Source organism: Cetorhinus maximus, chromosome 14 (assembly GCF_964194155.1).
Source record: "Cetorhinus maximus chromosome 14, sCetMax3.hap1.1, whole genome shotgun sequence".
In the NCBI taxonomy this organism is placed as follows: domain Eukaryota; kingdom Metazoa; phylum Chordata; class Chondrichthyes; order Lamniformes; family Cetorhinidae; genus Cetorhinus; species Cetorhinus maximus.
Genome location: NC_135892.1, coordinates 79084161 through 79106612, shown reverse-complemented (window position 1 = coordinate 79106612; position 22452 = coordinate 79084161). Strand labels below are relative to the sequence as shown.

The window sequence follows — 22452 nt, the reverse complement described above, 5'->3', positions numbered from 1 at the left end:
CTGGGCTCCCATTCCCCAGTGATATACAATGGCCATGCTAAATATGTTTATTTGTGGAATACCAGTTAACAACTGGATGTTGCTGATTTGCTGTTGCCTCTACAGTTGAATATGCAGAATTTTATGCCATAGTGTAAAGGAGGCAAATGGGAAGACTTTGGAAGGAAAATTGGTAGAAAAAAAAAATCAAAAGCCTAAGACAAGAGTTGTTCATGAGATGGTGCTTGTGCCATTGTTAAGCAGCAAGATAACAGTACTCCTTTTTCACTCTTCTCAATGTTATTCCAAAAAGAAGCAAGAATGTTAGATCGCATTAATGCTCATATTGTCAATATTACCTACCACTGTGCAAACATTATACTCACATCTTCAGGCAATGCTTTAACCAGCTCACTGTGTGCCATTGGTCTTATACATAGCTGATGAACAATTTCACGTTTGAGTTCATCTTCAGCAGATACATGACCCACTCCAGCAGTATATCTCTCTCCTGAGCCCAAAGGTAAAACAATACAAGTTGAAATGGCCAAAATTGTAATGAGAAACACATACTTCAATGCTAGGTGTTAAACTAATTTTTTGTCCACCAAAACCCTTTTTAGCTATTTCACACCAGATTCTATTCCCCAACAAAGTAAACATATAAGCAATCTGCTCAACCTCCACAAATCTCATCTAATAGAAGATATGCAGGTGCAGCCTGTGATCATCTTCAGATTATCCCTTCTATCATTAGTGGTGTCAGGCTGATTGAACAGAGTAAGAAGCAATGCCAAATTTGAGAAAAGATTTACAACAGTGATTTAAAAAAGTCTGTGTCTTACCAACTACCATCATGATCAGGTGAAGCATTTCCTCTATTAGAGTATTGTTTTGCTGTAGAACATCCTGGAGATGTAAAGTTTATAGAGAATACAGAACAATTAATAGCCTCATCTATAAACTTCCACTGTAACATTGCAAATTCCTTAGTCAAACAGTCTTATTCCTACTTTTACATTTTGAACAAATATATAAGACAAAAAGAAATACATTGATGACATAATTCATTTGGAAAACAACCGTTTCCTACTTCACCTTGTTGGTGTGTTCAGAATTAAACCTCTTGCCATAGTCAGGGCTATTAAATATGTGGTACAACTCAAATCGACAAAGCATAATCATGAGAAAATGGTTTGGATCCATCATTGAAGCTCCCGCCTGAAAAATACAAAATGCACCGTAGCATTTTTGATACTTTTATAACATCCCTTCATATTGTTCTCAAACTTCAGTTATCCATGTGCAGTGTAAATCAAATGCATTAATATGTAACAGTACCATAGAATAAATAGGAACTAATGTTGCATTCTGACTGCGGTCAACAAATTATACTGGAGATGAAAAAGTGACACCGCTGCCCGGGGTTAGGTATATTAGGCACAGAAATGGTTTGGGAAGATGTATCTGGCAGCAGCGCAATAAACAGGGTCTATCTTTGCATTTGAAGTAGAGGCGTGATCAGATTATTTGGCCACCAGTGGTTTAACATTGCTAGTTGGTACAAACCATCCCAGTAATTCAAAAAATTAGTGCCACCAACTACAAAGTCATGAATTACATTTAAAACAAGTACATTCCATTTCAAGCTACACAGGAAACCTAAATTCTTTCCAAGCAACTATACAAAATCAAACATTTAATCTCAAAGCATAACTGTTTGAAACTTCAATCCTTTCATCTTTGTGTATATTTTAGCTAGGATGAAGTTTCTTACCTGGAGCATTATTAAGTCTTTATCATACATTTCAACTCTGCATTTCACATTGTGGTAATAATAGATCTAGAGGAGAGAGCAAAGAAAAAATAAAATATTTGACAGTTTTCTGGTTTGATGGCTAAGGCAACATTTCCATATCTGCACCAAAATCAAACAGATTTGGTTCTTTATTTAGGAAATACATTATTTCTTTTTCATGTTCATATCTATAAAGTAATCAAAATCTTTCATTGCATTGTAGAAGTCAGTCACCATTGTCATATTCAGTGTTGGTCGTTTGTTGCATATATTAATGATTTAGACTTAAATGTGGGCAGCATGACTGGGAAATTTGCAGAAGACACAAAAGTTGGCTGTGTAGAAGATAGTGAAGAGGATAGCTGTCAACTCTAGAATGATGTCAATGTTTTGCTTGAGTGGGTGGAGAAGTGGCAAATGGAATTCAATCTGGAAAAATGTGAGGTAATGCATTTGGGGAGGGCAAACAAAGCAAGGGAATACTCAATAAACGGGAAGTTATTAAGAGGGGCTGAGGAAGTGAGAGAGCTTGGAGTGCATGTCCACAGGTCCTTGAAGGTGGCTGGACAGGTGGACAAGGTGGTCAGGAAAGCATATGGAATTCTTTCCTTTAACGGGTGAGGTACTCAATACAAAAGCAGGGATGTAATGATGGAACTGTATAAAACGCTGGTTAGGCCACAGCTGGAATTTTGTGTACAGTTCTGGTTGCCACATTACAGGAAGGACATAAATGCTCTGAAGAGTGCAGAGGAGATTTACAAGAATGTTGCCAGGGCTTGAAAGATTGAGGAAAGATTGGATAGGCTAGGGCTTTTTCCTTAGAACAGGGGAGGTTAAGGGGTGACCTAATTGAAGTATACAAAATTATGAGGAGCCTAGATAGGCTAGGCAGGAAAGGCTTGTTTCCCCTGGCTGAGGGGGCAATTACCAGGGGGCATAGATTTAAGGTGATTTGTAGAAGGATTAGAGGGGACATGAGGAAAACCTTTTTCACCCAGAGGGTGGTAGGCATCTGGAATTCACTGCCTAAGTTGGTGGTTGAGGCTGAAACGCTCAATTCATTTCTGCATCTGAAGTGCTGTAACCTGCAAGGCTATGGACCAGGTGCTGGAAAGTGGGATTAAAATGAGCAGCTAGTTTCTTTATTCTCTTTTTGGCCAGCACAGACATGATGGGCTGAATAGCCTCTTTCTGCACCATAACAGTTCTATGGTTCTATTTCAAGGACAATTATTGTTTCAATGCCACAGGAGAAAGGTTACCGTAAGAATCGCATCTCATTTCATATTTCATAACTTGGTACCTTACTACTTATTTCTTGAAAGGGACATTCAAAAATAATGAGGCATCCAAGAAGCACTCATGCTGATAATCTTCTCTTATCTGAACCAAATTTTGCAATCAATTGAAGTGAATAAATTAGTCATGCCAAAAATGTGAATTTACAACACACAAAGAAACTGATCAGCCCTCATCTGTCCAGTAAGTCATGGTTGCACACAAAATCACATCACCAATTAGAAAACTTAGCTTCTTAGAAATAAACTATTTGTATGCTCATTGATAAAAAACGTTGTTGCCATCCTCTTAGGGGCCATTAATGTTTCAAGGAAAAATCAGAATACCCAGCAATTAACTGACAGAACTGCACAAGATTTCACGTTTTTTAACAAAATCAAATGTTACTGTATATCATAAAGAATTAAACAAATTAAGCACCATTAACTTAATAACATAGCTTATAAAGACTTATGAGCTCAGTTCTACTTTTTAATTCCTCCCAAGAGTTTCCCTATCTTAAGAAATCTTTTAGGTTCATTCAGTTTTCCTGAAAAGCTCTCAAGAATTCACTCTGACTTCTCTTCAGTGTTCTAGCTATTTGCCAAAGTACAAGATTTCATGAAGGTCCTTCCATTAGCTTTTGGCTAAGCGACCCTCAAACTTCTTTCCCAACCTCACACCTTTGGATTCCACAGCTCAAGCATGGGCCTCCCTGTGACGCCCACACAGTGGCTTAAAACATCAGAAAACATCCTTGGTTTCCAACAGCCCGCCGCAATGGTTTCTAACTGCAACCAAGCTGATTACTTAAGAGAAATCAAACTGCAACAAGGTTAACTGTCTTTTACTGAGGATTACAGTAGATTTCTTCCTTTAGCTTCCAGCCAAACAAATCTTGCCATTGTTTTTCCCATTTTCAATTTGGTCTTATGCTGAATACCAGCTCCCAAGCGTTACAGACATTAGACCCAGTATTTACTCTGCTTCAGGTGTAGGTCAGGCTTTATTTCTCGACTTCCAAGGAGTTACGAGCTTTCCTTAATTCTGGGAAACCATAAAACTTTCCCTTTATTAGAATAACTGCAAACATGATGTCTCCAGTTCTTCTTCTAAACAAGTCCATCTGCTGTGTATGGACTCACATTTCTAGCTGTTAACCTCTTAAGTCAACATGACCCCAACCTTTTAAGTGTAATAAACTCCAAGCTTGTTTGAATTGCACTGACTTCAGGGTTGCTTTTACCAGTTTCTCAACCAGCTAGCCCCATTTTCTACTGTTAAAACTTTAATTCCTAAAACTAAAAATTATATTCTCGTATGATCCAGATATTCGCAATATAATATAAAGGCATGCAAGGTAGTAAATATCACAATGACACACTGCAACTGGTTTCCCACTTTTCTTTAGTAGTTTCATGGTGCTGCAAGTCAACAATAACTTCTACACCCTTGGCTTATAGCTTGCAATAAAATGAAATTTAATATCACTAGTTCAAATCAGAAATTAATTTCTGACACTGCAAGAGATCTAAAAATATTTGAAATTGAGCCTTCATCGAGAAACAATCCTAAACAGTTAAGAAACACAAATCTCTACGGCTATAAACGTTCAAAACAACCATGTTATTTGAGTCCTCAAAGCATTACTTATGTGTAACCCTCCAAACTGCTATCTTTCATAGGTGCTGAATAAAAATTGCTAAACTCCCTTTCTAATGGAATTGTGGGAACATCTTCAACCCATTGACTGAGGTTTAATTAGACAGCCTGTCCACCACCTTCTCCGAGGGCAATGCTAAATAATGAAGAGACAAAAGCGGGGGACGGGGTGGTGGGGGAAATAAATACAATAACTGTCACTAACAAAAAAGTACTAGGGAAACTAATGGGGCTAAAGGCCAATAAGTCCCCTGGACCTGATGGGTTGCATTCCAGGATATTAAAGGAAATAGCTACAGAGATAGTGGATGCAATGGTAGTAATCTTCCAAGAATTCTTATATTCTGGAAAAGTGCCAGAGGATTGGAGAACGGCCAATTTAACACCCTTACTCAAAAAGGGAGGGAGACAAAAAACAGGTAACTATAGGCCAGTTAGCTTAACATCACTCAATGGGAAAATGTTGGAGTCTAATATAAAGGATGTAATAGCAGAGCATTTACAAATACATAATCTAATCAAGCAGAGTCAGCATGGCTTCATGAAGGGGAAATCATGTCTGACAAATTTATTAGAATTCTTTGAGGAGGTAACAAGCATGATAGATAAAGGGGAACTAGTAGGTGTAATATATTTGGATTTCCAAAAAAGTTTCAATAAGGTACCACACATGAGGCTACTTACTAAGATAAGAGCCCATGGTGTTGGAGGTAGTATATTAGCATGGATAGAGGATTGGCTAACTAATAGAAGACAGAGTTGGGATAAGGGGGGGCATTTTCTGGGTGGCAACCTGTAACTAGTGGAGTGCCATAGGGATCAGTGCTGGGGCCACAATTATATACAAAATATATTAATGACTTAGATGAGGAAAGTGAATGTACTATCGCCAAGTTTGCGGATGACACAAACATAGGTGGGAAGGCAAATGGTGAGGATGATACAAGGTGCCTACAGAGGGATATAGACAGGTTAAATGAGTGGGCAAAAACTTGGCAGATGGAATATAATGTGGGAAAATGTGAGATTATGCACTCTGGCAGGAAGAATAGAGGAGCTGAATATTATTTAAGTGGAGAAAGGCTGCAGAAGGCTGCAGCACAGAGGGATTTGGGAATCCTGGTGCATGTATCCCAAAAAGCTAACTTACCTGTTGAACTTGTATTAGGGATGGCAAATGGAATGTTGGCCTTTATTTCAAAGGGAATGGAGTATAAAAATAGGGAGGTCTTGCTAAAACTATACAAGGCACTAATTAGACCACACCTCGAATACTGTGAACAATTATGGTCCCCTTATCTAAGGAAAGATATACTGGCATTGGAGGCAGTCCAGAGAAGTTGCACTAGGTTGATCCCAGATATGGAGGGTTTTTCTTCTGAGGAGAGGTTGGGCCTGTACCTATTGCGGTTTAGGAGGATAAGAGGTGACCGTATTGAAACACAAAAGATTCTTCAGGGGCTTGACAGGGTAGATGCTGAGAGGTTGTTTCCCCCTTGTGGGACAGTCTAGGACCAGAGGGCATAATCTCAGAGTAAGGGGGCGTCCATTTAAAACAGAGATGAGGAGGAATTTCTTCCTTCAGAGAGCAGTCAATGTGTGGAATTCTTTATCGCAGAGGCTGGGTCATTAAGTATATCCAAGGCTGAGTTAGACAGATTTTTAATCAGTAATGGAATCAAGGGTTATGGGGGAAAGGCAGGAAAGCGGGGTTGAGGATTATCAGATCAGCCATGATCTCATTAAATGATGGAGCAGACGCGATGGGCCGAATGGCCTACTTCTGTTCCTACGTCTTATAGGAATGGGCAATAAAATGCCAGCATTGCCAGCAACTTCCGTATTCCGGAATCAAAAACTTTCAGCTAATTATTATTCAATGCTCATGGAAGGATTATTAATTAATCTGTAATAATGATGAGCCAGCTTTGCAGTCTCACTCATATCAAAGTAACTTCCAAAGTAATATTTCATAATAGATCTTTTATTTCTGCAACATATACAAATTTATGTGCAGTAGTGTTATACCTCATAAGTTTGTGGCAATAATGCATCAATATAGGCTACTGAGGTGCTTTTAGTTACAAAATTTGCAGGGAGAATAAGTTTAGGATTGAAAACAATCAAGTATAACTATGATGCAGCATATTTGCCAATCGTGAAGTGTTAAAAAAGATTATACAACATTTAAACATGATTAGATTTTGTAACAAGTCTTATTTCTCAAAAGTAAAAACATTTCTTTGTTCAGAGATCCAAGGAAAGTTTGTTGGTGTAACTATCCTAGAACATAACAGAAATATAAGCAGAAGACCATACAGCCCATGAAGTCTGCTCCGTCATTCAATATGATCATGGCTGATATTGAGCTTCAACTCCACTTTCCCACCTGCTCCCTAAACCCTTTGATTCTCTGAAAGACCAAAAATTTGTCTACCTCAGCCTCAAAACTATTCAATGATGGAGCACCAACAACCCTCTAGAATGGAGAATTACAAAGATTCACAACTCTTTGAGTGAAGAAATTTCTCCTCATCTCAGTCCTAAATGATCGGCCCTTTATCCTTAAATTGTGCCCCCTTGTTCTAGATTACCCAGCAGGGGAAACAACATCTATCTACCCTGTCAAGCCCCTTCATAATTCAAAATGTTTCAATGAGATCATCTGTCGTTCTTCTAAACTCCAGAGGGTATAGACCCAATTTACTCAGTCTCGCATCACAGGACAACCCTCTTATCCCAGGGATCAATCCAGTGAACCTTCACTATACTGCCTCCAATGCAAGTCTATCCTTCATAAATTTGGAGACCAAAATTGCAGTGTTCCAGGTGTGGTCTCACTAAATCTCCGTACAAATGGAGCAAGACTTGCTTATTTGTGAACTCCAACCCCCTTGCAATAAAGGCCAACATGCCATTTGCTTTCCTAATTGCTTGCTCTACCTGCATGCTAACTTTTTATGTTCCTTGTGTGGGGTACACCCAAGTCTCGCTGAAATTCAACATTACAAGTTTCATGACTTTTAAAAAATATTCTGCTTTTCTATTCTTGGAAAGCAGCCAAGGCACTTTTTTTTAAATTGTAGCTATTATGCGATAATGGCTGATATGGCAAGTGCATTTGCCTTAGCACAACTATATTTATATCAGCTAAGTTTAAAAGTTGAAGCATGCCTAATATTGTGCAATTAAAATATAAGTAGTCATTACACAGTCTGATTGTGTTTGGTAGTTTCATATGTAGAATATTTTACAATCTAAATCATGGTATCATCGACACTTACCTGATTAACTAAGGAAAATCCATTTCTCCTCCACATTCCAGCATGGACTTGGGCACACAGCACCATGCAGTGAAGAGGATGCTCTATTAACAATGGTGGGCTCAGTTCACTCTGTAGACAATTGGTTAAAAAAGGTCAGTGGCTGAAGCAGAAATAAATGATCAAGTACTAACTGACAGCTGAAGGACAAGCCTTTACACATTTCTGCTGATTAGAGTAAAACAAATGCATTACAATAGGCATTAGCAGAGAAAAGAGAATCCAACTTTGTTACTTTTTATTTTGTCTATACGGGAAAATCAGCTTTGGTGTTGAACCTGTCCGAGGGAACTGCGCTAAACTTAACACATCAAAAAACTAAATTTTGTGTGTCATTCAAGATCCCTTTATAGCCTCAAGTAAGTGTGTAGTTATTTGTACATGTAATTACATGTACTGAGACCTGTAACATTAGTCATGTTTTCAGAGAAAATTAGTACAGAAAATCCAAGGATATTTTTAAGAACTGTGGGTAAATATTTTCCACATTTTAGTACTAAGTCTCATTACAAGACAAAACAAAAAGTCAATAATCCTTCACATGTTCATTTAGGCGTGCATTATGTTTGTTGAGGCTCTAAATAGTCATTACACTCATGGCATCTTCTGGGAAAGTGGGAGAATTTGAGCGGAGAACTTACTCCTCACCAGCTTCAGTAGTTTTGCTAAACTGGTTAATTGGACAAGATATCTGCAGGACAGTACAATTCCCAGTCTTTTTTTCCCATCTCCATTGAGGTGGAATACATTTTACAACTTTGTGCCAAGCAGCTCATAGCCAATTATGGACAGCGAAGCTCAAATATTAACTGGAGTCCCACACATATTGCAATAGCTGTCATACTGTTTTATGCTTAACCACTAGCAACCTAAAATTAATAGAAGGCTAATGGATTCTCTTTTATGTTAACCTCCAGTCTCTTCTCATACTCTACCTTTGTTTCTCTTACTTGATTTTGAATTCCCCTCTGAACCTTCTGTATGCATAATTTCAGATCTGTTGGACATACTGTCTGTTTCCAGCATTTGCAACTTGATCTTTTTAATCCTTTTAAACTGATTGCTTCCCACTCTTGTTTAAACTTTTTCCCTGGGTTAAACTAAAATAAATAATATTCTTTGACTTTACAAATAAGTTTGTGCATTTCCATTAATTTAGATTTTAATCTAAATTGAGTGTATCCCATACAAGGAACATAAAAAGTTAGCATGCAGGTAGAACAAGCAATTAGGAAAGCAAGTGGCATGTTGGCCTTTATTGCAAGGGGATTGGAGTTCACGAATAAGCAAGTCTTGCTCCATTTGTACGGAGATTTGGTGAGACCACACCTGGAACACACTGCCAAGTTGCCAAATAGCCAGAATGCATTTCAAAACTGTGTTAAATTAATTTCAAACTAGAATTACAACCCTGAGAGTTTGCATTGCCATTTTTGTGTAGCTGATTCAGAGACAAAATTCTGCCGTGTATATATGAAAATAAGAACTAAAAGAATCATGACAACTCCCCAAGAACCTAGGTGGTTGCCTCTGAGTAGCTAATGCACTCTCGCTGAGAGGATTCACAATGTGAAACTCAGTTTGTACCAAAATAATTAAACTCAGCAGCAGCAAGACATTACAATTGGTATTCATATCCTTGTATTTGAGATGGAAGGAAGGGGAAAAGGAAAAGATCTTTTGGCAAGGGTTTCTGCACCTTTTTGCTAGCTAGCAATTTTCCCAGTGAGTTTTATACAGTGAGCACGTGGTGCACTGCTCATCAGAAAAGCATGGATTGAACATTCATCATGAATTAATTTTTTAAAAAATCACTCAAAAAAACTTAAATAACATATCAGAAGATCCAGATAGGCAGCGTTGCATGAATTAAAATTTAAGTTATTGCAAATGCACAAACTTATTTGTAAAGTCAAAGAATATTATGTATTTTAGTTTAACCCAGGGAAAAAGTTTAAAGTTTGGGGAAGCTTCTAAAATCAATAATTCAGGATGAAATTCGTAGGTAAGATGGACAAATGAGAGTCAATTAAGGAAAGCACGGATTTGTTCAAGGGCAAATCGTGTTTAACTAACTTAGTTGAGCTTTTGGTAAGGTAAGAGGATTAATGAGGTGAAAGCTGTTGATGTGTTGTACATGGACTTCCAAAAGGCAACTGATAAAGTGCCACACAACAGACTTGTGAGCAAAGTTATAGCTCATGGAATAAAAGGCACATTAGGAACATGGATATGAAATTTGCTGAGTGACAGGGAACAGAGTAGTGGTTAATGGATGATTATCAGGCTGGAGGAAAGTTTGTAGCGGAGTTCCACAGAGGTTGATGTTGGGAATCCTGCTGCAGACAATACAAAACTTGGAAGTATTTTGAACTGTGAGGAGGATAGTGTAGAATTTCAAAATGCCACATACAGGTTGGTAGAATGACATGCAAGCGGCAGATAAAATTTAATGCTGAGAAGTGTGAAGTGATTCATTTTGGTAGGAACAATGCGTAGAGGCAATATAAAATAAAGGGTAGAATTAGAAAGAACATTTAGGAGCAGAGGAACCTGGGTGTATATGTACATCAATCATCGAAGGTGGCAGGACAGGTTGAGAGTACGGTTAAATAAAGCATACAGCTTGCTGGGCTTTACCAACTGGGGTATAGAGTACAAAAAGGAGGAAGTTTTGTTAAACCTGTACAAAACACTGGTTCTGCCTTAACTGGAGCACTGCATCCAGTTCTGGACACCACATTTTAAGAGGGGTGTGAAAGCATTTGAGAGGGTGCAGAAAAGATTGATGAGAATGGCTCAAGGAATGAGGAACTCCAGTAACCTAGATAGATTGGAGAAGTTGGGACTGTCCTCCTTGTAGAAGAGAAGGTTGAAAAGAGACTTGATAGACCTATTCAAAATCATGAGGGGTCTGGACAGAGTAGATAGGCAGAAACTGTTCCTATTGATGGAAGGAACAGGAACTAAAGGGCACAGATTTAAACTAACTGACACAAGAAACAAGGAAAAACTTCTTCTGTGGTTAGGGTCTGGAATGCACTGCCTAAGAGTGTGCTAGAGACAGGTTTAATCAAGGCATTCAAGAGGGCACTGAGTTATTATCTGAAAAGGAAGAATGTGCAGGACAACCGGGAAAAGGCAGGGGAGTGGCTCGAGGTGAATTACTTCTTCAGAGATACAGCACAGACATGAATGGCCTTCTTCTGTGTTGTAACTATTAACTATTCTATGATTCTATCATTGATTAATGTTTCAGATGAAGAATTAGTTTTGATGCGTTATACTTCCAGCTTGCTTAAAAATGAAGTTTACTCTAATAAATATCAAAATACGCATCATACTCACCAGGGGCAATAACTCTGGAAACCTGTAAGCCACTTCAGTTTTGCTTAAAAGTACATGTAGGCCTGAAATGAATAAGTGAAATAATCCTGGATTACTGTTCTTCAGCCACAGTTATCTCTCTGAATCTTTAGCTTTACTTGAAATGAAACCAAGTGATTCAAGGTTGAACAAGTGCTTTGGAAATACTGTTCCAGTTTTGATTACCAAACTAATTTTGCAATAAAATTTGCTATCACAGGTATCGTAGAACTGTCTCATTATACCAGTGTCACAAATAAATCTCCAATTTGCTACACTGAAGGGTTTGTGTCAGAAATAAATTAAAATATAACAAAATAGAACTCATTTTAGATTGTGTAGACGTGACAAATACCCAATTACAATGAATTTGCTAAGTGACTAAACCAGTGAGTGGGAGATACATAAATAACAGCAAATCAGCACTGTCTGTCACCGAAACCCATAGGAAGGAGCCAAGCAAATATTCTGAAGGGGCAGCAAACTCCTGCCATGACAAAGGATATGGATAACGACCAACTATGCTGAGGATTTTCTAGTATGGCCTTGGAAAATGAAGAAACTCTGCATGAACAAGTTAGACTATATTAGAGAGGCTGTGCTAACTTGCTGTACATGATCCATAGGAACCCATGCTTATGAGGTGGAATTTGTTTATTTATTTGTTGTGAGTATCTAGTTCATGATTCATGTGTTTTAGAATATAGCTTTTAGTTTTAGAATATAAACTTCAATTCCTAAAACCAAAAGTTAACTGTAAAAAAAATGGGATAAGTGCAATTAAAGCAAGCTTGGAGCAGAGTAAACTTAAAAGGTTGGGCCATGTTGCCTTAAGGGGTTAACAACTACAAAGGCAAGATCATAAAACAGCAGGTTGGCTTACTTAGCCAAAGAGCCAGAGGCATGATATCTGAAATGCTTGCCAAGAAGTGCAGTCCATAGAAATGTTTTTGTTTTGGGAGGTAGAGCTAAATTAGTTTAAAGGCATTCTGTAAACCCTGTAAGGCGGTAAAAACCCATTTGCTTCATCAGATTAAAAAATAAATTATAAATGAGGGATAAGTAACTTAAAGGTCAGTTTGAGGGCAGTCCAGAGCAGGCTATGTCATCTTGGAGATGGGTGGAGCTGAGGAAGGTTCTGTGGTTTCAATTTATCTGGGTGCTGCTCAGAGATTTAGTTGCAGTTTGGACCTCCTGTGGTTTGCAGCTCACTAAGTATTGCCAAAGTAAATGATGATTAGCTAGGTCTTTGCTGTAAACAGAGTAACAAACTAACTTCATCATTAACCGCATGGAATGCAGGTTAGGCTTAATCTCGGTTTGAATTTTGTGAGGGATTGATTTGATGAATGCCTAGTTTTAAACTAGTGGAAGAATCTACACTGGTCCATCACAGAGACTTGTGCCAAAGAAAGCAACCCAACAGGTTAGCTTGGAAGTATTGAAAAGTAACCAGAACAAGGGACACCCCCACTCGAGAGATAGCAAATTAAAGTTTTACCTCTCAGAATAGCTGGAGCTGAGGAGATTTCAAGAGGAGTGTGACATACTTATGTGTGGTTCCTACGGAAGTAAATAGCTTTAAGATTGATGTGTCTTATAAGAGAATTCTTGGGGATGAAAGAAGTAAACCTGAGTGCAAAATTAAACGGTTTATAACTATGTGTGTTAAGTTAATACTGCTCGTTTTATTTCATTCCTTTATATACAATAAAGTTTGTTTTGTTAAAAAAAGTGAAATCTTGTGGCCTAGTTCTATTGATCAAAACAAAGCTTTCAGGTTTCTTTTTAAATGTCAACGATCCTGAACCAGATCATAATATATTCCTGAACTAAGAGGATAAAACGAGCGGACAGCAAAGGAGCCACCCATTGGATGGGCTACAAACAATTCTGAAGACTGCTACATAGATGAACCACGGCTTAAAGACATTGGTCCTATTAATACCCAAGGTTGAAAACTGATGTTCTGCACTTTCAAGTGCTTCATAAGAGAGTGAGCCAAATAAGGCATGGAAAAATCTTGGCACTGAATGATATTGGATACAGGCCACTGGTGGACAATAGGTCTTGTGCCCAGGCTCTCAATTTTGCCAATTCTGAGATCAATCAGAAAACAATCCAAAATGATGCAAGAGACTGACATGTTCATGCAAGATCTCAGCTGCTCCCTTGGGGGGAGTTTGGCTGGCTCAACTCCAAATAACATGGGTTGTTTTTTAAAAACATTGCTTGGAATTTCAACTGCCCTGGGTCCTCCATTTTGTTATTGCTAAGCTATTAATTCTGACCAAATGCAAACTTAGCAACTAGAAAGATGAAACTTGCCCATTCTAAAGCTGATCACCTAACGATTCCCTGGATAACATCCTTCTAATCATGGCTGTCGTGCATCATGACTAAGTATTTCTTGTAAAGGGACAGACCAGAAATCTTTTCAGTTCATAGTTTTCTACACCCATTTGTCCATGTGTCATTTATTTATTTAATTTGATCACACACCAGCAACTGGAGCATTACTGAACAAAATAGCTCACTTTTTAAACATGCTACAGAATTCATTACTTGCTGGATCTGTGTCTGAGCATTTAAAGAAGGCCTCACCCAGGTCTGAGCTTTTTCAAATATGTTTGCAAAATGCAAGATCAATGGTCTGAAAGGTTAACTCTGCATCATTCTCCAAAGATTCGGAGAGACCTGCTGAATGTTTCCAGCATTTTCTTTTATTTTATTTTTAAGCTCTTCTTTTTAAAATTGTGTGCATCATTACCTGAAAACAAACGTGAAACTGGCAAATGGATGCTAACTTGATGCTGAGATACGCGATACTGTACACTTTCCAATGTATGTCCACACATGCTCAAAGTGATAGGGTGCTCTCCATCACATGGCCCACTATGACACTGCAATAAAACAATCAAACACTTCCTGTAGGCTTCAATTAGAACCCTTTCCTGGAATAAAAAGGAAATAAAACAAGATTAGTTTTAGTGAAATATGAAACACAGATCACAGATATACTGATGAACGGAACTGTGAAGACTTCAGTTTCATTTAAACAGTGTCTAACTCTTAGAAGCAATGCCTGTACGAGGAGTTTGGCAAGGATTACAAAGTCACAAAAATTAATTTCAGTAGTGATAAGGAAGAAAAGTTTGTAAAATCAGAATTGGCTGATGAAGAACACGCTTTGAAGCTGCAACCAAAAAACGGAAAATGTCCTACACGTCAGTGTTGAGAAAGTGAAAACAGTATTGCGCACATTGCAACTTCTTCAGATATCTCCTATTCTACAGCTAATGATACAGGAAGTAAGTGTATTTGCTAATGACAAAAATGGTTTCCTCTAACATTTTGCTGCAAAATAAAATCACCATAATTTTTGGAGTACATGCTTCAGTGGAGCGTCCGATTATTATCAACATTACGAAGGTTAATAGCCATGATCCAACAGCAACTGATCAATATCGAAGCACAAAATTAAATGATTCAAGGTAGAAACTTAATACATGCTGTGCGAGATCTTTAAAAAATGTATTGCCTCAATATAAACTACCAAAACTTTCATCAATGGTGCAAAAACTATATGCATTTATTTATTTATTTACTTATATATAAACTTCTCAAAATGGAATTACATCTGCAATATATTAAAGCTTGAAGTACTAAATACTGGAAATGGTTGGTGAGAACAGAAAAAAAATGTTTTTGTCAAGACTATGTCAACTGGATGAATACACCATAAATGGTAATTGGAAGAACGCAGGAAAGAAAAGCGCCTTCAGAAAATAATTCAGATGGGTTTGCTGCAGCTTTGAAGGGTCAAGGTATAGGCCAAATTTTACATATCGGCAGACAAAGGCAAAACTCGTTTCATGCATAAAAATAAATTAAATGTGTTTCACGTAAACATAAGGTTCAAGTAGCTGGTGCAGCAAGAGCCTTATAAAAATACCATAAGCAGTACTGACAGCCTGTTTCAAGTGATTCCGGGATCAAGAATGAGGGGGCATGGATACAAGATTAAGTGTAAAAGATTAAGGATGGTGCGCAACAAATGTTTGTACAGAGGATTGTGGCACTATGGAATGCACTAATAATTGAATCAAAAACCATGTCAAAGTTTAAGAACAGGATAGATAAGATAAAGGAAAAAGAAATGAAGGGACACAGGAACAAGGCAGGCACAAGGAATTATGATTACCAATCAGATGGACAGAGATTGGTTGGGTTGAAAGGCCTGATTCCAAGCTATAATTTCTAAGCAATACAAAGAGCATTAAGCACCTGTTAGCTTACTTCAAATCACATGGTATGCTTCAGTCTTCAATCAAGCATTCCATATAAAGAAAAATAAGTCTCAGTAACAGTTGACTTATGTTCGTTTTGTAAAATTTGGACAGTACTGATTAAGACTAAAATCTGACGAAAAAATCTAAATTTAGGAGATTAAGTTGTGTATTTGAGCAGACTAGTTTTCCTACAGAAATGAACAAAGCAGAAGTTTGACTTAGTTGAAAAATTCATCCAATCTATGTCATATAAATTATGGTTCAAATGGAAACACCTCTCTCTATATACAACTGCCTGAATGAAGGATACCAGTGTGGTTTGTCCTAGCAATATGCTATCAACCAAGCTATTTGCAGAATGAATCAGATCAGAGATTACAGCCCTAATTGCAGGAATCAACAATTGCACCACCATTTCAACTGAAAGTTTAACCAAGTTGAAATAATTATTGATAGGTTGTAATTGAATGTTCGACTCCTGTAAACACAAAGTTGTAGGCCTGGGCAACATTATGCCTCGTTTCCTGAATTGGCAGGGAATTCAAATTTAAATTAGAGATTGGGGGAAACTTTTTCTCCCAAAGGGTCATTGGTGTGTGAAATTCTCTTCCCCAGAAAGCAGTGGAGGCTGGGTCTTCGAATTTATTCAAGGCAGACTAAGACAGATTTTTGTTAGACAAAGGAGTCAAGGGTTATGGGGGGGGCAAACAGGAAAGTAGAACTGAGACCACAACCAGGTCAGTCATGGTCTCACTGAATGGTGGAACAGGCTCAACAGGCCAAATGGCCTACTGCTCCTCCTATGATCCCATGAGATGTCAGTCATTTAGACCTTCTTAATAAAAGATTTTTAAAAAATTTGTGCATGGGAAACATTACAGAAGATGAAGTACGATACTGAACTGGGACTTACATCTGAAGCACACCATTCTTGGATCATAGAAATTATATGTGTAAGCTTCATCTGTAAGGTAAATGCTGCCTCCCACTCTGGTTCCATCTCTATGTGTTGACCTACTTGTCTTGTTACTGGATCCATTCCCTGTAAAAGACAACATGAAGAAATTTATGTTAGCCACAAATGTTCATGTGTTGAAGTCTGTTTAAAATTTTAACAAAATTATTGAATTTATAAAGTTATTTAAAGAAATAGTTAAGTAAAATGGATCATAAGTTAGCCAACAATAACAACCTGGGTTGACACAGTACTTTTAACATAATAAAATATCCTAAGGTGTTTCACAGGAGCCTTATAAATCAAAATATGACATTGAGCACATTCGGTGATATTAGGTCAGGTGGCCAAAAGCTTGGTTAAAGAGATAGGTTTTAAGAAGCATCGAAAAGGAGGAAAAAGGTAGAGAGGTGAAGCAGTTTAGGAAGGAAATTTCAGAGTTAAGGGCCGAGGCAGCTGAAAGCATGGCCACCAACAGAGGAACAATTAAAATCGGAGATGCTCAAGAGGCTGGAATTAGGTATCACAGAGGGTTGGATGAGATTACGGAGATGGTGGGGAGGCAAAGCCATGGAAGGATTTGAAAATAAAGATAAGAATTTTAAAATCAATGTGCTGCTCAACTGGAGCCAACCTAGGTTAATGAGCACAGGACAGTGGGTAAGTGGAACCTGAGGTGTTTAAGGATATGGGCAATGGAGTCTCGGATGACCCCAAGTTTTCAGAGAGCAGAATTGTCAGAAGTAAGCTAAAAGTAAGTTAGAATAGTCAAGTCTACAGCCAATAAAAGGATACCTGATGGTCTCAGCACCAGGTAAGCAGAGGTGGAGCAGAGTCAGATGTTATGGAGATGGAAATAAGTGGTCTCAGTGATCGTGCAGATATGTGGTCGGAAACTCACCTCAAGTCACATATGACACCAAGGTTGCTAATATTCCAACTCAACCTCAGGAAGTTGCTAGGGAGTGGAATGGAGTTCGTGACTATGGAAGAGTTTATGGCGGGGCACATCAGATAGGACAATGATTTAAAGAAAACAATTCACAGGAACATAAGAAATGGGGCCAGTAGACGACCACAGAAGTCCTGCAGGCCTGCTCCACCCTTCAATGTAATCATGGCTGATATTCTGTCTCACCTCCACTTTCCTGCCTGCTCCCCAAAAAGCTAGATTCCCTGAGAAACCAAAAATCTGTCTCTCAGCCTTAAATATATAAAAACATAAGGTATCATTTTGAAATAAACAAAAGTTTTTATTAAAAACTTATAAATGAAACAATCAGCCTTTCAATTTTTTTCACTGCTGTGAATACGTGACCAAAATTAGGTGTATCGAACACCAAGAAACAGATAAGAAATACAGGGGTTCCATGTGAGATTCAGACTCAGGCTTTCACAGGGACAATGTAACTGCTTCTGGTCGAAGAGCTAATTTAAGAAATTTGGATCTTCACAGATCAGTCTCTATATTCTGTTTGCAAAATTTCATTAAGCTTGAGCTTTCATTAAGCTATGCAGGGATCTGCTATATTCCTTCACCTCTCACTACCAGAAAATTCAAAAAATTACTGCAATAGATAGGGGCACTTCAATTCTGCAACAATTTTTCAGCAACAGATTTCCATGTCAAAAAAATTCCATCAATTTAAGTGTGAATATATACAACTCTGTTGAAGCAAGCCAGTTAAGTCTTCTTCATTCTTTCACCTTCCATACAGCATTAGAACAGACCAATGCAACCAAGGAAATCCTAACAGAAACATCTCTTAAAAGGAGGGTTTTCAACATGAGTGGCAGTGGAAAATGGAGGCTCTCTTCAGCATCAATTATGTGCAGAAACATATAATAAAACCATTGTTTTAAAACGAATAGGCTTCAGCCAGTTAAATGAACGCATGCTATATAAAATAAAGCAGAAAATGCAGGAAATTCTCAAATCTGTGGACTGACTTATGAAGTCTATAAAATATGTATGGAAAGAATGGTTCTCTTCATAAAAACTAGTTAACTTTATTAGGAAGGCAATTCCATTTTCCATCTTCATTGCAACACACTACATAAACAAGAATTTTCATGTAGTACTAAGCCAAGAGGAACGTGGGTGTCCTTTTCACTGAAGAGACCACCACATTCACAAATTGACAACAAACCAAGCAAATCCTAACCAGAAACATCAAAAGTTTTTTTTGCCATTATCCGATGTTAAATTCACAAAAGTTCCCAACATGTTCAAAACTGGTCCAAGCAATGTTATCTCATAAGAATGCAGTGCCTCCAAACTCAGTTCAAAATTCTAAAACAGCAAATATTGCATTATCAGAAGGTCTTTGAATTGTCCATCAGTGAGGGTTTATGGGATTGGAATTCAAGGCATAGCTAAGGAAATGAAGGTACTCCTCTTCCAATCTCTTATCACACAATCTAGGACAAAAATACAAGTATGCCCAATTCTGCATTGTAGAGACCTTAATGTAGAAGAAACACTGCTTAAACTGTAACACTCTACCATAAAAACCCTGTCTCTTTCATTAGCCTGGCAGCCAAATGGAAGTTGACTATAGCAAGGAGCAGAAATTGCCATTCCACCCAAGAAAGCAGGGCCAACATGAATCTGAATTTAACTCAGTGGCATATATCTATTTAATCTGCTGTTTGGTAACACTCTTGTCTCGGAGACATAAGATTGTGGGGCTCATGTCTCACTCCAGAAATTTGAACACAAAATCCAGACTTGGTGCAATATTGAGCGAGTGCTTCACCGTCAGATGTGCCGGCTTTTGGACGATATATTAAACCAAGGACCGTTCTGCCCTCTCAAGTGGACGTATAAGATCAGGAAGCATTATTTCGATTGCAGCAAGGAGATTTCACCTGGGTGCCCTGGTCAATAATTTTTTTTAAAGTCACTAGGAGAGATTGTTCGGTCCATTATTCCTGAATTCCAATGCTGACTACACTTCAAAAGTGCCTAGTTGGCTGTCAAGTGCTTTGGGATGTCCTGAGATCATGAAAGGCTGGATCTGGAAAAATTTATTAATTTTGCTTCCAATTTGCACCCCTTCATCATTTTCATGTGGTCCATCACTGATACTTTCCTTCCCTTCCTTGACCTCTCAGTCTCAATTTCTGGTGATAGACTGTCCACCAGTATTCATTATAAGCCTACCAACTCCCACAGCTACCTCGACTACAGCTCCTCACACCCCGCTTCCTGTAAGGATTCCATCCCATTCTCTCAGTTCCTTCGTCTCTGTCGCATCTGTTCTGATGATGCCACTTGCCAAAACAGTTCCTCTGACATGTCTTCCTTCTTCCTTAATCGAGGTTTTCCACCCACGGTGGTTGACAGGGCCCTCAACCATGTCCGCCCCATCTCCCGCGCATCCTGCCTCACACTTTCCTCTTCCTCCCAGAGCCATGACAGGGTCACCCTTGTCCTCACTTATCACCCCACCAGCCTCCGCATTCAAAGGATCATCCTCCACCATTTCTGCCAAATCCAGCACGATGCCACTACCAAACACATCTTCCCTTCGCCCCCCCGGCAGCTTTCCGCAGGGATCATTCCCTCCAGGACACCCTGGTCCACTCCTCCATCACCCCCTAAACCTCAACCCCCTCCCACGGCACCTTCCCATGTAACCGCAGAAGGTGCAACACATGCCCCATTACTTCCTCTCTCCTCATTGTCCAAAGACCCAAACACTCCTTTCAAGTGAAGTAGCACTTCACTTGCACTTCCCTCAGTTTAGTCTACTGCATTCGCTGCTCCCAATGCGGTTTCCTCTACATTGGAGACACCAAATGCAGGCTTGGTGACCGCTTTGTGGAACACCTTCGGTCTGTCCGCAAACATGACCTAGACCTCCCTGTCGTTCGCCATTTCAACACACCACCCTGCCCTCATGCCCACATGTCCGTCCTTGGCCTGCTGCAATGTTCCGGTGAACCAAACTGGAGGAATAGCACCTCATCTTCCGACTAGGCACTTTGCAGCCTTCCGGACTTAATATTGAGTTCAACAATTTCAGATCATGAACTCTCTCTTCCATCCCCACCCTCTTTCCGATCCCCCTTTTTTCAATCATTTATAATTTTTTTACAACTATATATTTTTTCTTTTCCCTCCTATTTTTAAATTTATTTCGATCTATTGTTTCATCTCCACCGTTTAGCCCATTTCGATCCCTTCCCCCCCACCCCGCCCACACTAGGGCCATCTGCCACTAGCTTGCTTCCCTTACTGTCCCCATTAACACATCCTTTAGGTAATATCACCACCGTCAACACCCCTTTGTCTATAACATCTTTGGCAGTCTCTTCTTGGCCTCCACCTATCACTGACCCCCTATTGAGCTCTCCTGTCCCACCCCCTTCTGCCAACTTATATTTCATCTCATTTCTATATGTCTTAGTTCTGATGAAGGGTCATATGGACTCAAAACGTCAACTGTATCCCTCTCTGCAGATGCTGTCAGACCTGCTGAGCTTTTCCAGGTATTTTTGTTTTTGTTCTAGATTTCCAGCATCCGCAGTATTTTGCTTTTACATAAATGCAAGCTTTTTTTTCTCCATATAACCACCCAAAATAATGATTTGATCATCCAGTGATCATCTGTGTTCCCTCCAATCATACTCCTTCCACTCAAGTCATCTCAGGAGGACATTCTGTATAACTCCAGGATGGATGAAAAGACAAGCAATTGATATTAGGGGGTGCTAGATCGTATACAGAAGGTCCCAGTTCTGAGGACTCCAAAGCCATATGTGCTCAAACACCATGGCAGGCAAGGAAAGCTGACTGGAAAAAAAAAAATCACTTTTTTCAGAAGCTGTCTCATAACATGAGCAATGTAGCTCGTGGTATAAAACCATTCTCTTTAACACAAGTCTCACAAAGACTTCTTGTTTCAAAATTAATTTTTAAATGAACAGTCCCTCAGCATCATAAATGTAACTTAAAGCTACATGATGTATAGTTCTCTGTTTATATTCCTTTCTATTATGTTTTGTTACGGGGTCCCACTCAAACATGTTAAAAAATATCTCTCACATTTAAAACATATCCAGCTTTTCCACTTGGATTATTAACAAATTATTGTTTTTATTGTGCATACCCTCCAAGGTAGGACTTTCAGTTTTTAGTACAAGTCCTCCCTCGTCCCCCATACACTCTCTCCTTCCAAGACCCTTGGATAATTTTGTTATCCAATTTATTTGCTGCTTCGTGTACCTTTATACACAGCTGGCTTGTGTGTTTGCTGATAGATCTCAGGATGATGTGATCAAGTACTATATAAATGAAAAGTTCTGCACAAAGACAATCTTCTCTACATATTGTGTTCAATATAGATGAGTTGGTGATTTTCTCCTCGTTTCCCAACATCACTTAGATTATCGGGGTGGCACAAATCAATTTGCTTTCTGATTTTTCTTTGTTTCGTTCAGTAACTCCTTGAGAATCTAGCTGAACTTTATACGTTTGGAATCTGATTCAATACTTTGATAAAATTAGTGGAAGTTTCTTAATTTTTTAAACTCAAACATTCAGCAAATTCCATCAATAAATTCAATACATATGCAGTTTTGGTTTTATCGATTGCTGCATTTGTAATTTGTGCAGTCTTTTTGCTAGAGTTTATGCCCACACTCAATTGATAATGTTTAAACTGGAATAATTAGTGGAACTAGTGTTCCTATTTTTGGCATTGGAATTGAGTAGAGGTGCCTCAAAAATGTATATAATTTGGCATTTTCATATGCAATTAACAATCAAGACAAATTGGCTCTACCCTT

At 38.6% G+C, this 22452-nt stretch overlaps 1 protein-coding gene across 2 annotated transcripts in view; it reads right to left on the bottom strand.

The window, feature by feature from the left end:
• Positions 1–22452, bottom strand: part of ubr2 (ubiquitin protein ligase E3 component n-recognin 2) — a 141660-nt gene that overhangs the window by 50089 nt on the left and 69119 nt on the right. For both annotated transcript variants that reach the window (XM_078557131.1, XM_078557132.1), the window contains exons 14-21: positions 16615–16743; positions 14180–14363; positions 11392–11453; positions 8005–8115; positions 1757–1822; positions 1078–1200; positions 825–888; positions 366–490 (exon numbers count right to left, since the gene is read on the bottom strand). In XM_078557131.1, the coding sequence (XP_078413257.1) occupies positions 366–490; positions 825–888; positions 1078–1200; positions 1757–1822; positions 8005–8115; positions 11392–11453; positions 14180–14363; positions 16615–16743 (864 nt within the window). The remainder of the gene's footprint in view (positions 1–365; positions 491–824; positions 889–1077; positions 1201–1756; positions 1823–8004; positions 8116–11391; positions 11454–14179; positions 14364–16614; positions 16744–22452) is intronic.